The sequence below is a fragment of the Saccostrea echinata genome, unplaced genomic scaffold (genome assembly GCF_033153115.1).
Source record: "Saccostrea echinata isolate AGI-Se365-2 ecotype Australia unplaced genomic scaffold, CSIRO_AGI_Sech_v1 ptg000054l, whole genome shotgun sequence".
NCBI classification, from domain to species: Eukaryota; Metazoa; Mollusca; class Bivalvia; order Ostreida; family Ostreidae; genus Saccostrea; species Saccostrea echinata.
Genome location: NW_026889803.1, coordinates 46,461,231 through 46,475,172, shown reverse-complemented (window position 1 = coordinate 46,475,172; position 13,942 = coordinate 46,461,231). Strand labels below are relative to the sequence as shown.

Sequence of the window (13,942 nt, the reverse complement as noted above, 5' to 3'; positions counted from 1 at the left end):
TGCAATTTATTTACATGTTTACCTCTTAATGAAGTGATTCTGAAAGCAAATGCATCGATACCATGTAAACAACATTATTTATGATGTGGAGGTACAATATATTAACCTGTATTCATCTTTTCTCTGCTTTCAAAGTGGTTCTATCGAGTTTCATTTAGTTTTCGCCGTTTATAACTATATAGTACTAATTTCACAGGGATCCACAGGGAGCAACCATATTGATTTCACGTCTGTAAATTGCAAACCATCGCAGAGAGAAGAAAGAAAATTTACAGACAAGTTAGATATGTCTTACTTCTCGTATGCCCTCATAGTTGGAAGAGAAAATTAAAATTTTTACACTTTTATTTCTGTTTTGTTTCAATGCAAGATGTAAGAATATCTCACATTATCTAACAAACACCATTTAATCTAATACAATAGGAAATAAACAACACTGTGTGCGCTGAAGAAATAATGAATAAACATTTTGATTTTTCGCAAGAATTTTCTTTGCAAAATTTCTTAAATTCTAAGTTTGTGAACAAATTCTCAGAATTTGAATACATGAACTTGTATATACATATCAATATTAAATACACGTGCAATGTAAATTTATTTGATATCGTAAAGAGGAAATCTATTAAATGTAGTCAAATGCTTCAGTCAGTTCTTTGCATACTATATATTTTTTTTTCAGTAGCTGATTTTTACAAACGCTTTGGCAAAAGAGAGTAATTACATAAAGAAGTATCATATTTATTAATTTTGGTTTAAGAAGCGTAAGAACACGCAATGTTTTGTAAAATTAAAATAAAATTAAGTGATATTGCTTGTATTTGAATCAATATGAATACATAATTCCATTCAATAGCAAATAAATTCAAATTATTAGTGCAAATATTTGTTCTAAATAAGAAAAATCAATAAACAGATTCCAATATACCAATATATTAAGAAACACTCAATAAGTTTACGCCAACCACGAATAACACGTACACAATGAACAACAAGTTTTATACTCAATGTCAAGACGGATTCGATGTCATAATTGCATCTTCGTGCAAATAGTAAGTCATTGAAAGGATGGAACGTTAATAAGATTTTTCCCTAAGGCAGCACGACCTGGAAAGGAGACCTCTATTTTTGAGGTTCTTTCGTCTAACTATTATCTAGTACGTAATGACGTTGGATTCCCTCATCCCTTTCTTCATGTGAAAAGACATAACCCTAAATAACTGAAGCCAGGCCTCTTCTAATTCTTTGCTCCAACAATCTTCTAAATGAGGTTTTATGGCGTACACAAATTGGGAACCCACCAGCTGAAAGAAATTGAAACTCAGTAATGATTTCGATAATGCTATACATTACGATTTATGAAAATGATTTAGTAAAGGAACTTTGATTACACTGCACGACAACAGCACTGCCGATAAAATATTGACAAAATGTGAGAAAGAAAATACTTGGTATCATGTATCAACGACATTATTTAATATACATTTTGTAATTAAATCCGTTCAAACATTAAAAAAGAACCAAAACTAAAGTATCAATATTTTATGGATGCAAATAGGCTCTTTAGGACTCTAACAGTGAGGGAACTCAGAAATCCAGTAAAGAAAACGAAAACAAGACAAAAAACACGAAACCCTGGAAACTCAAGAGGTGGGATCAGTAGTTTATAGATAAAGTAAAGTAAAATTTTGATAAGATGGTACATTTGTACAATAAATTGTTCACGTGATTAAATAAACTTTTCACTATAGTAAATAAGAATATTGTTACAATGAAATTCATGGGTATACCTCTTGGATAATGGTAGGATTTTTTTTTTTTTTGGATTACTCTAAGGATTCTTAATCTACGAGTATGTAAATGTATAATTTTATCATATTTATTATGTAATGCAAACTTTTTTGTTGAACACCAAATGAATAAGAAAAAACGAAAATAAATTCACAATTTCCCTTTTTACAATTTTATCTTCTCCACAGCATGCTTAATTTAAAGTCCGTGGACGTAAGAACAATTCTAATAGAACTATTGTGAAAGATACATGTAGAATGAAAAGACTTTGAAAATTATACGAAGAAGAATGTTTTTTCAGGTTCTCTATTTATAAATGATATTCAGGTATTAACCCAACAGGTTTTGAAAGTAGTTCTAAGATATTTCAAAATAGTTTTTATCACGGATTTACATTACTTCGTACGATTTACAAAAGACGTGTAGTCGCCCGCGTGGCGCTGTGGTAGAGCATTTGCTCTAGAGTCGCAGAGTAAGGAGTTGCTCCTTACGTCGCAGATTCGAATCCCACTGGGACGTTGAGACCGGTCCTTCGGATGAGACCGTATAAACCGAGGTCCCGTGTCGCAGTAGGTGCTGGCACAAAAAAGATCCCTCACTGCTCAATGGCTCGCAGTGCCGAGTATAGGTCAAAATTTGCAGCTCTCCACCGGCAAGTGTTGGCGTCTCCATATGAGTGAAAAATTCTCGAGAGGGACGTTAAACAACAAACAAACAAAAGACGTGTAATATTTTACGCCTCCTAGCAGTGTAACATTTATTAAAACATTTCTCTGGTAAGTTGTAAATTACAATTACAATTTCTCCCTCATTAATAGAATGTATATCATAGCGATAAAAAAGAATATAAGTCATTAATATTTTCGGGAAAGTCCTGCGAGATATGGCCATAATTCTAAATAATTCTTTTTTGCGTGTAATTTTCTTTTTTGTTGACTTAATATAACCCAATTTTTCTAATTATTTACAAGACTGTGTTTGCTTTGTACATTTTATGACTCTAAATGAACATTTGGCAATTCCGATTTTTTGTTTTTGATGTAGATGATTAGATCAAACCATACGGGATAGATAAAAAATTATTTGATCTGTGGTTTACATCACATCGGAGAATAATGTCGCTCTGTGATATACTCTGACAAGAAGTACATCTGCTAATATAAGGAAGTTAATTGTTATATTGCTGCCAAAATGAAATGTATGAAAGAACGAATACTGGAAATTCCTGATACATAAACTGTACAAATTATAGATTATCTACTGGGGTTATTGTGGAGGAAATCATCGGGAGTGGTCGCCAACGACCAAAATTACCGACTACTATTGGGACATTAGGAATATGAATGGCACGTATAGTGAACAATATGTCATTCATTCTTATAGATAAAAGTTATTCGTGAAATATCATGAAATCTTACATCTATGAATTCCTGTCTAGCGCTATAATTAGCATGTCTTTCTCCCAGTTCATGCATGAGATTCTGGAGTTTTTCTGGCGTCCGTATCCGGGCCAGACATTTATCGACTGTACCCATCACACGGAGGGCGTGTGATCGCAAGATAGCACTATGTTCCATGTCTTCCTTTGCCAGTTGTTGGAATGGCAGAAATGCATCCTGGACTTCTGGGTGGGTTTGAAATAAACTGTAAAGGATGTGGAAATACTGATGTAAACATTTGAAAATGCAGTTTTTTTGATAATTGGGAACAAATCTTTAACTAATTATAATTATAAGGCATCCAGTGTACGATGAAGATTTCCATTGTGCTTTTCTTATGTTGTGTCATTTGCTGAATATACATAGACTTACAACTATACAGATAACGTAATTAACAAGTTTTAACATGTTGGTTCTGAATTATATTTATGGATTAGGGATTAAACGCCCTCATATTAATACCATTGTAATTTGGTATCCATAATGAGATGCTGAAATGACGCCATGCCTTGATTTAAAAGCTGAATACATTGCACAGAATATAAGGTCAACAGGTTTATTTCACTACTTCAGAGATATTACAAAGACTCAATCCGTCAGCAAGTGACAGAGAAGTTAATAAACTGACAATTATCTGAAACCTCGTCAAGAAAAATGAGCGTTGTGAAAGCAATGTCAAGTATATAAAGAGCTTAGGTTAAGTGATTAGGTGACAAATATCTGAAACAAAGTAACTATATGAAGAGTATTAGGAGCTTAAGTTGATAGATATTAAATTGTTTTCATGCGCTTTCGTTTGACAGTTAGCTAGTGTCTATGTCTTGTAATAAAAGGGTCTCCGTCTTATTATTGGGATGTTGTTGCTGCGAAATAGTCTGAATCCTCTTCATTTCTATCAGAGATTGATAAGACCATGAGACATTATTGTCCCTCGATATTCAGTTCATTGCAAGAAATGATCATATGGAGGGCTTTTGTCTTGGTTGTATGTTAATGAGATGAGAGAATATGTAAACAAAGCAGAGCTGTAGAGGAGCTTCCCGCTGTTGTCAATTTCCTTGACAATAACATGCACAATATCTTGATTTCATGATTTATCGAAATTATGAACTCGATTGTTTGTCCTTCTCAGACAAAATGTTATTAAAAATTGAATGACCTTGTTATTCAAAATGTAACAGAATCCAGTGTGACTATTAAGCATGTATTGTCACATTGATCTGTATACCATTGTCATTAGTAGATGCATAGATATTGCTCGTAGGTAAAATTTGTTGATTGCAACAATACCTTCATCCAAAACAATCTCTGTCTCTCTCCAACATGAAAACAAATAAAAAGGAAAGATCAGAACAACAGCGAAATCAAGGAAATACATTTGAAATTTTACATAAAAAATGAGATATTCATGTCTTTTGTGTTATTTGAATTTGATAGTGTCATAAGAAATTGTTTTAATATTTTACTTGCTTTGATGAACATTTTTTACTAAGTAAGACAAAGTTCACCTAAAATGAAAACTGAAAAAAAATTCCTCCAGATTTAAAATATTGTTCAGTATGGATGGTTCTTGGTGAATGTTTCTCCACAAGACATTGGCAAACTTGATGCGGGGCGATCATCTTTATTTACTTAATTATACAGCTTTAGAAAGGATATGTTTGTAATTGTTTCATCGAAAATGTTTAAGTCAATATAAAGATGAATTTTACTTTCTTTTAAAAAAAAATTAAATTGATTTTTCTTGGTCGATGGCAGGGAACCTGATTAATCAGAATTGATACAAAAAGTATTTATTTACATTATTTTAAATGCAATGCATCTGTCAAATTCAAATTCTCTCTAAAGTGATGAGATCCTCTTTAAGTGAAATGCTTCAGACGCTTCTTACGTAACACAGGACAGATTCTTTTGGAAAAGAAAAGGACTCGCACTTTATTCAATCGATCGTCCTGGAAAGTATAACTTCGCCTGCTAGAGAATTTCTTTATTGTATAGGGATTTCAATTTTCATTTTAAAAACACGCATATATATATATATATATATATATATATATATATATATATATATATATATATATATATATATATATATATATATATATATATATATATATATATATATATATATATATATATATATAACCTATAACTGATATTTGAATAGTAAACTTACTTCATGAACATAACCACACCAACTTTACTTATGTCCTGTCTAAGCAGTTTCCACGATTCCTCAATATTCTTTATGTCAGTTTCACTAAGGGTCGGCTCAGATAGAATCGGTAAATTTTTCTTGTCATGTTTCTCCTTGTGAGAAACAAACACTTTACATTCCAAGCCTCCCATCATTAAATTGAAATTCCTGGAAATTTCGACTTTAGATGAAAATCATTAATCAGGTCATATCACGACATTGATTATGATTTACGGTAAGGTAACCAACACTTTACCAACAATTCACGTCAAATATGACTTGCCGTCTGAATGAACACTTTTTGATATACTATTGATCCTCACTAGCTCTGCATCGGACACTTTACATATAGAGGCAATAATGACTTCACAGAAGATCGACTTCTTGTAAAATTGTGAGTTGTCAATCTCGCCTTATATTGATAAAACTAAGCAGAATTTGAAAGGCTTCTGTACTACATTATGAATTCAAAAAAGTCTCCAATAACAGCCTGTTAGAATGGAAGAGTATAATGAAATTGCTTGAGGATTCAATAATATAGCATGCATAATCTCTACAAGTTAGACAGTTTACAAAAAAACTTGATAAACTCATATAAAAAGAATTTTATTGCATGTGACAAAGTGTAAATTATAGAATATACCGGGGGCATCATTCAAAAAATATATCGGTCTTTGAATACACATCTATTTAAATTATTAAAAATTTTAATATAATTTTTAAGGATGACATGAAAAAATGGATATAAATCAGGTATCATTTTTTTTAAACAAAAGTATTTATCATAACATTTACTATAAACATGTGACCAAGGTGTATAATTTAGTATTGTTCATCAGGTGAATTATAAATGTAAAGGTGTTCAGTAGAATGTTCATTATCAGATGCAACATGTTTGTGTTTAGCTTCTTGTAGCAGAGGAAAATTATTTTCAATATCTTCAGTCATACACAGCCCAGCAAAACAAATGAAAGAAAGAAAGAAAAAAAACCCTCCTCAATCAATTTTATTTCGGCTTTTGATGATTTGTTGGAGCAAAGATAATAAGTACCAGTGCACTCTGATTCATTGAATATTAATCCTCTTGATTTACCGGCATAGATGATCTTGTCTGGAAATAAACACTGGGCATAAAGAGAGAAGGAGGTGTATTTGTGTGTACTTTACATCTTAATACTGATTGGAGTCACGACATTGGATGCTTAGCTACCCACGCTGAAGCGCTTCTCCTCTGCTCTGATTGCTCGGTCATCGAAAAAGATGTTAACAGATGTAGCATCTGTAGGAAGTTGGAGACCTTAATATTGCTATCGTGATGATCAAACGTGCCTTAATTCCATTTCCCAGTTTAAGCTACACTTTGTATCTTCATGCATCAAATTTCCGCTTTTTGAATACAAAGAATGAAGAAACGAACCAACTACAAAGGTTATAAAATTTTTGCATTTTCCAAATTTCGTTTCACACATATTTATACTGTTAATGTACTTTATCCGCTTGGGATTATTTTTTGCTATGTAAACAGAAATCGCAGTGAATTTAAGAAATACAAGGCAGTCCAAGAAGTCCGCAAAATTTTTACCCACAGATTGAACAGAATTCGTGATTCCGCGAAATTATGACCCCGTGGAAAAAAGTATGTTTACAGTGTTCAGAATACATGTACACATGGTACAATTGTTATTATTGATGGCGTGTAAAATGTTGCATTATTACAATTCCTGTGTGTTATACTTACTGAATCATTTACATTCGAAAACTCGTTATAAAATAGTAAAAACCTTGTAAATATTCATATTCGTAAACTTGGAATTAATATGCTAAAATTTGTGATTTACATTCGAGAAAAAATGTTTTTCATATTCAGACTTGCTATTTATATTTTAATTTAATTTGCCTTCTCGGTAATATGACACAGCATTTTCGGACATAAATACGATGGCCGATATGAGCCGTCAAATTACAAGTAAGAGTAACTCTATTATGTACGCAGAATTAATTGACTTTAACAGTAATACCTGTATCATTTTGTACATGTACATCTTTGTCAATGACAAAACGCTTGTACTTTTAATATAAATGTGTACATGTACAAATCTTGTAATCTCCCCAATAAATCTAAGGAATGTTAAGTAGTTTCAAATGTATTTTGTCTCAAGATTTGTACATGTACAAATTTATATTACAAGTACAAGCGTTTTGTCATTGACAAAGATGTACATGTACAAAATGATACAGGTATTACTGTTAAAGTCAATTAATTCTGCGTACATAATAGAGTTACTCTTACTTGTAATTTGACGGCTCATATCGGCCATCGTACATAAATCACATGATTTGGCATATTAGTCACAAGGTTATCAAAAATGAATTACAAGTGTTTGAGTACGAGTAACAAGTTTTAGAATATGAATAACAACTTTTGAAATATAAATCGCAAGATTTCGAATATGAATCACAAGTTTACGAATAAAATTTAGAATTATTGAACAGCATGAAAAAGATGAATATACGAGCATTGATCGATCTCCTAAATCCTGTAAATAATAAGAATCAAATCAGAGCAAAAACACAGACCCCCTGGAAACACCAGAGGAGGGATCAGGTGCCCTGTGGACCGGTCACACCCAATCGTGTGTCCTCTTTATGTTCAGGTAAACGGAGTAATCTTAGTCAAAATTAGTAAAAACAATGGCCTTACGATCGGTATGAAAAGTGTCAGTAGAAAAAACGACCCAGTGATAGGTTGTATTTGCAAACAAGGTAACAGTCATCGACCATAGAATTTGCAGTAGCCTGTCTCGGTTTAAAATTTATCGTACCTAGAACATGCTCTTGCATACCGAATAAAAACCATATGCAAGTGATGCTGGAATATTACTGTATAAATAGGGGAAATCGATGATGGATAAGTTGAAGTTTTCATGTTTGTTATGTAGATCATGAGATTATCGCATATAAATAAAAAAATATCGTATTGGAATCAAAAGTTTTTGCACATGAATATTTTTTTTTCGAATATGAATATCAACTTTTGATTATAAATTGAATTTTGCATATAAATATACAAGTCTATGAATACAGATCACAAGATTTGGAATTGATTCATTATTCACGAATATGAAAATTAACTTTTGAATATGGAGTTTTTGAATATCAAATCTCAAGATTCTGCATATAAATCAAAAGTTCGGTAAAATATAGCAAAAAATTTGTACATATGTATAATATTGCAATGCTTGACACCTCATAAATATCTCGAAGTTTTAATAGAGTGTGATTTCATTGTTTTTGGAGAAGATTAAAATATGAGTGCCTAATTTATCAGTAAACACATTCAATTTGTTTTAATGTATTCTTGACATGATGATTTCTATCATCTTTTAACTTGTTTTATAGCAATTCAGAATAGATATTTGAGAGTGGAACATGTGTTTTACCGAGGCATTATAAGTACTATCAGATAAAACAATGATCTATACGGCTTGTATGTGGGAGTGAAATATGTGTATGAAATTCGGTAGTTGTTAAATATAAAACTGATTAGTGCCTTCGGTGACTTGTAAAATGTCAGCTTGAAAAATGTATGTTTTATCATTATCGCATTCAGAAAACTTAAGGTCATAGGAAGCAAAATTCCGTTTATTCGAGTAAAATATTGGTAACAAAGAACGCATTACAAATTACATGTTATCCAAGCACGTTATTCCGTAAAAAGAAGTTTGCATTAGTTTCATTTTGTTGTTTCTATTGATTTTGGTTTCCGGAAAAATCACGTCGATTGAATTCATGCAAAGTATGCAACTTATTGCGTAGAAATCAGGCGGATTCATCATTGGTCATGACGGACTAGTTAACATAACCCTGGACAAACTGTTTTACAAATTTTTATTACTTTTTAAAAAGTATAAATACGTATTATAAGTTTGATAGATTCTGACATTGGAATGGATGGATATCACCCGAGTGAAAGATCGTATGACATCACCTGATTACAAGGTCACATTTCATAATAGCTCTGTTCCTACAAAACCAGAAAATCTTGAGAAGGAAAAAAAATCTTTCGTACAAACATCTCTTAGTATTGAGATATAAATCAAATTAATGAAAGTAGAATTATGAGCCTTTATAAGGGATTTTAAAGGCTTAAAAAAGCTATCAGTCAATGTGAAATTTTGCTTTGCATTATTAGATCCACGACTCTAATTAAATGAATAACCTTCGTAAAAAAGGGGAAATAACCAGTTTTGACCCGTTTTCCTGATATCTCAGATGGTATCACAGGGGTGAAAAAGAAGTCAATGACAAAACAAAATGACATTTTTCCTCTGCTTCTGAGTGCTCCTAGGAATAAGATTATTTAACCTTACACCGGAAGTCCATTCCTAGAACGAGGATAGGCAATGAGATTAAAATGTGCTAAATTCTCGATCGTAAATAGCCTGTTGATTGACGATTTATAAACTTCATTGCTATTTGATGTATAAGAAATCGCGTGGACTTAATCGTCGCCATATTTAGAATTGTTTAGTATGCTACTGACGGACATATTATGTCATGAAATCTGATTTTTAAGCCCGCATTTAAAACAGGTTATAAGGGGAATTTATACTCGCAAACAACTTACATATTTTTCTGCAGGGTTCTGGAGTTTTTATGTCATGATATGACCTAAAGTTCGATAATATTGGATCGATAAAAATTTCTGTCTTCGTCCATCATTTTTCTATCTGTTCTATAATCTTTAGCTAGAAAAAGCTTTCCAATTTTGGCTATTTTTATATCTTGTCCAACAAGCATTTTTTTGCAAAGATAATATGATATGTCATGAACTTTATCCTTTCTAGTATGCACGGTCATATCTTGGGTGAAAATTCCAAAACCTAATTGCACAACTACAAGACACCAACAATCAAATTCCAAAAGATGATTTGAACACTGTGTAAAATGTAACAAGAATTTCGGGAACCAGGTTTTATGTAGGAAAAAGTCGTTTTTTGACCCCCAATTTGCCCAAAGGTAAAAACAAAAATTCCAATACATTTCTGCACATCTACAGGACAACTTCAATCATATTCGAAAGGATAATTTGGTTACTCCTTAAAATTTAAGAGGAGATATGGGAACATGATTGTTGTAGAAAAAATTCCTTCTTCAACATCAAATTGGCCCCTAGGATGAAAAGATGAGAACTCTGAAACCTTATTAATTATATTTCAAAAGATGAATTGGCATTGGCTTCAGCTCAAAATGTAAGATGTTAAGGATGACGATTGTCTGACGGACGTACGGACGAGGATTACAACAATATACCAGAACTTTCTAAGAAAGGCGGGTATAATTATTATATTCGTTTTTTTAAAAAATATTTTACATTGGATCCATCATTAGGAGATTACAAAGTGTTTCAAAAAATTGTGCTAAGGTTTTCTATCTCCTTTCCATGTACAGGTAATTGAATATCTATTGGATATTTTCTTTCCCAGTCAGCAGACTGGCATATTCTTCATCATTCAATCTTCTTCTAACTTTCTAGATTGTCTAAATAGACTTGCTTATTTTCGATGAGAGGTAGAATTGATTGATAAAAACCTTTGTTTTTGCAAGGATAATGTATAGTTGATGGATTGAAAAAAGCAAAATAAATTATAATCAAGAGAAAAGAAACCTGTAAGATTCCCATGCAATAAAAACATTTGCAAACCAACATTCTTTCTCTATTCTTCGCTCGAAATCAATTACAACTTTTCTTTGTTTAATCAATGAAGTGTCGACCGGCTCAAGTAAATAAATCAGAACCATATCCTTAAGCTCAATACACAAATCGCTGCCATATCTGTCTGTTTTACGTATCTTCAGAGCTGAATTGTTATCATCCCAGATAAGTTGTATTTAGTGATAGAGCTTCAATAAGTACCTACACTTGTGTGATAAAACTAAGAGTTTTTGTTAATTGATGAAGCTGATGAAATCGATCAATTCAAGTCTTTGATTACATTGATATGTTGTTCACAATGATCAAAGTTCCTTCAATACAAAGGTATAGATCAAAGGAATTTTTCATATGCTTTTGTCTCCAATAGATAATTATTTTCATTCAGATATTTGCTTTGTTTATATTGTGAAAATTTAAAATCAATCAATCACTATGTTATAGCTGCCATGTCTAATAAAGATATCGCTTCTATACATATCCATCGCTCTGAAACAATTCATTTTTCGTGGTAAATGAGGGGGTATTTTGAGGGTTAAATGGACGAGAAACAAATATTTCCTAATTAGCATCTATTGTACTTTCAAATCATCGAACATTTACAACATGACATCAGCAGTATCAGAGACAGCAATTTGATTTCAACACAATTCATTTTGTTTAAAGGGCAAACAAATACTCAGTTAAAAAATCTTTTCTTAAAAAATGTTATGTACAGTGAAAAAAAAGTCTGTACCTTTTAAGTAAATAATCCACCGTATTTGATTGCAGGACAATAATAATTGTACCTAAAAGCGGTTTCAGATATCTAAATTATAGAACGTGTGTTTTTTTCAATTGCGTAGGCAGTTTGCTGTGAGCAATCAAAACGTCACATTTAACCTGAACCCAGAGGCAAAACTCATGGCAGACAAGAGCACTTATGGTATACAAAGTCAACGAAAAATACACAAGTATCGGGAGCATTATTTAATTTTTTGCAAGTAAGGTATCGAATTATCCACAATAAAGCATACTTCCCGTGTGATGAAAACTGACTGATGGCAAAGTTTAATAATATATGATTGTAAGTCACAAACAAAAGAGGCATACACGATATGAGGACGTTATTATTCACCATCGTGTTGAATTATATAAGAAAATGTAAGACAGACTCAAAGGATCTGGAAATGTAGATCACTGAGCTTATTGCTTAATAAAAAGGAGAAGGAGCTGACTGGTTATTTTCATATTTGTGGTAAAGATTATCAATATTCTTTCAAAACTTAAATGCATTTATCATCAATTCTTATTTTAAAAACATTCCAAATTATTGCTATTATATTATTAATAATAGCAATGCATTGAAAGAAACTAAAACACGAGGTAAACAACGGGATGTCGACAGAATATTGGTTAAACGAACATCATTACTTGTTTCTAGATATCTTTCAGGGATGTTTTTTTAACAATACCGCTAGGTTTCTATCTAGGTTTTGACTACTAAAATAAAAAAAAAATCCTTATTTTTCTCTGAAACTTTTTGCAGTGTTTCACAAGGATTACTGATATTTGATCGATTTTTACTTGCATGGCAGATAAAGAAAGCTTAAGCAATATTTATGTAAAGGTACGTGCATACTTAAATTTCCTTGTGCGGTCAAAGATGACCCTTACATGATGTACAGTTTTAGTATTATTTGCTAAATCTGACTTTTGAAACATGAGACATAAATTTCCTCTTGAAAGATAAGGACAAAATGTAGTTTTAAGCACATTACAAATTTCAGTCATTATCAGGAGAAACTTTTATCAGAGAAGACTGAAATATAAAAAATCAATATATATTTAAACAGGAGAAATCTTAGCATGCTTCTTTATTAGAACAATTAACAATTATAAAGTGCATTAACAACAGAATAGGTAAACTTTTCTTACTTCATGAACATGACCACGCCGACTCTGCTGATGTCATGTTTTAGTATTCCCCACGACTCTTGTAGAGCCTCAATCTGGTTATCCGTCAAAACGGGTTCCACAAGCTCAAGTTTCTTTTTGTTTTTCAGTATCTTATTCCCTTTAAAGTTCACAACCGCCTTTGAGTCAATATTTCCCATCCTAATTCAAAACAAATCTTTTGCCAATTTTAAAATTCCTTTTGCATGGTCACTTCTATGACTTTTTAATCATTCCACTTATATTTTGGGGTTCCATTTGCTAATGCCTGAAGCTAATGGTGTCGAATCGATTCAACCTTTAGTTAAATTCACCTAGCCCGCCTTCTCATAAGTGCAATTGTTTATTATTTTGGATCCTTACATGGCATCGATCAAATATATAGCCACTGAAAGCCGACTGAAAACAAATCCGATCAGCGATAAACCCAGTTTCCGGTTTTTATGGATACAAGCTATAGTTTGTAGAGCGGGCCTGTATGGAAGTGGGGATCATTTAAAATTATTTCCTATTAATCCAAATCGATGATTTCTTCTATTAAGAAGAAAAAAATTGTAAACACGTAGAAAATTTTTTTCAATTAAATATTAGACAGAAATATGGTGTTAATGTTGAGAAATAAAAACGTTGGTTTGATTAGTTGTTAAATATTATTGAAAATACACGTTGAGAAGATATTTTTAACTTACATGTATGTTCCATGAAAATTTATTGTTTAATGCTTCAATATTTTTTTCCTAACTCATTTTTATGTACAATAAAATATGATCTAAGAAAAAAGTGTGAATTTCTTGTTGTATCGGGACAACATATTTGTTGATTTCTTGACAGGTTATCTAGACTTTTGTTAATTATTTCATAAACTCTAAA

The 13,942-nt window shown here is 31.7% G+C and overlaps 1 protein-coding gene across 2 annotated transcripts; it reads right to left on the bottom strand.

Annotated features, from left to right (window-relative positions):
* Positions 1 to 750: 750 nt before the first annotated feature.
* Positions 751 to 13,379, bottom strand: LOC133205933 (neuroglobin-like). 2 transcript variants are annotated; one of them, XM_061341828.1, is made up of 3 exons: positions 5,404 to 5,696; positions 3,207 to 3,432; positions 751 to 1,301 (listed from the first exon to the last, which is right to left on the bottom strand). In XM_061341828.1, the coding sequence occupies exons 1-3, from the start codon at positions 5,577 to 5,579 to the stop codon at positions 1,152 to 1,154; spliced, it is 552 nt and encodes a 183-aa protein (XP_061197812.1). In that variant the 5' UTR covers positions 5,580 to 5,696; the 3' UTR covers positions 751 to 1,151. The 2 variants fall into 2 exon arrangements, with proteins under 2 accessions (XP_061197812.1, XP_061197811.1); XM_061341827.1 differs by lacking the exon at positions 5,404 to 5,696 and adding an exon at positions 13,055 to 13,379 and having other exon boundaries at positions 752 to 1,301.
* Positions 13,380 to 13,942: the final 563 nt, after the last annotated feature.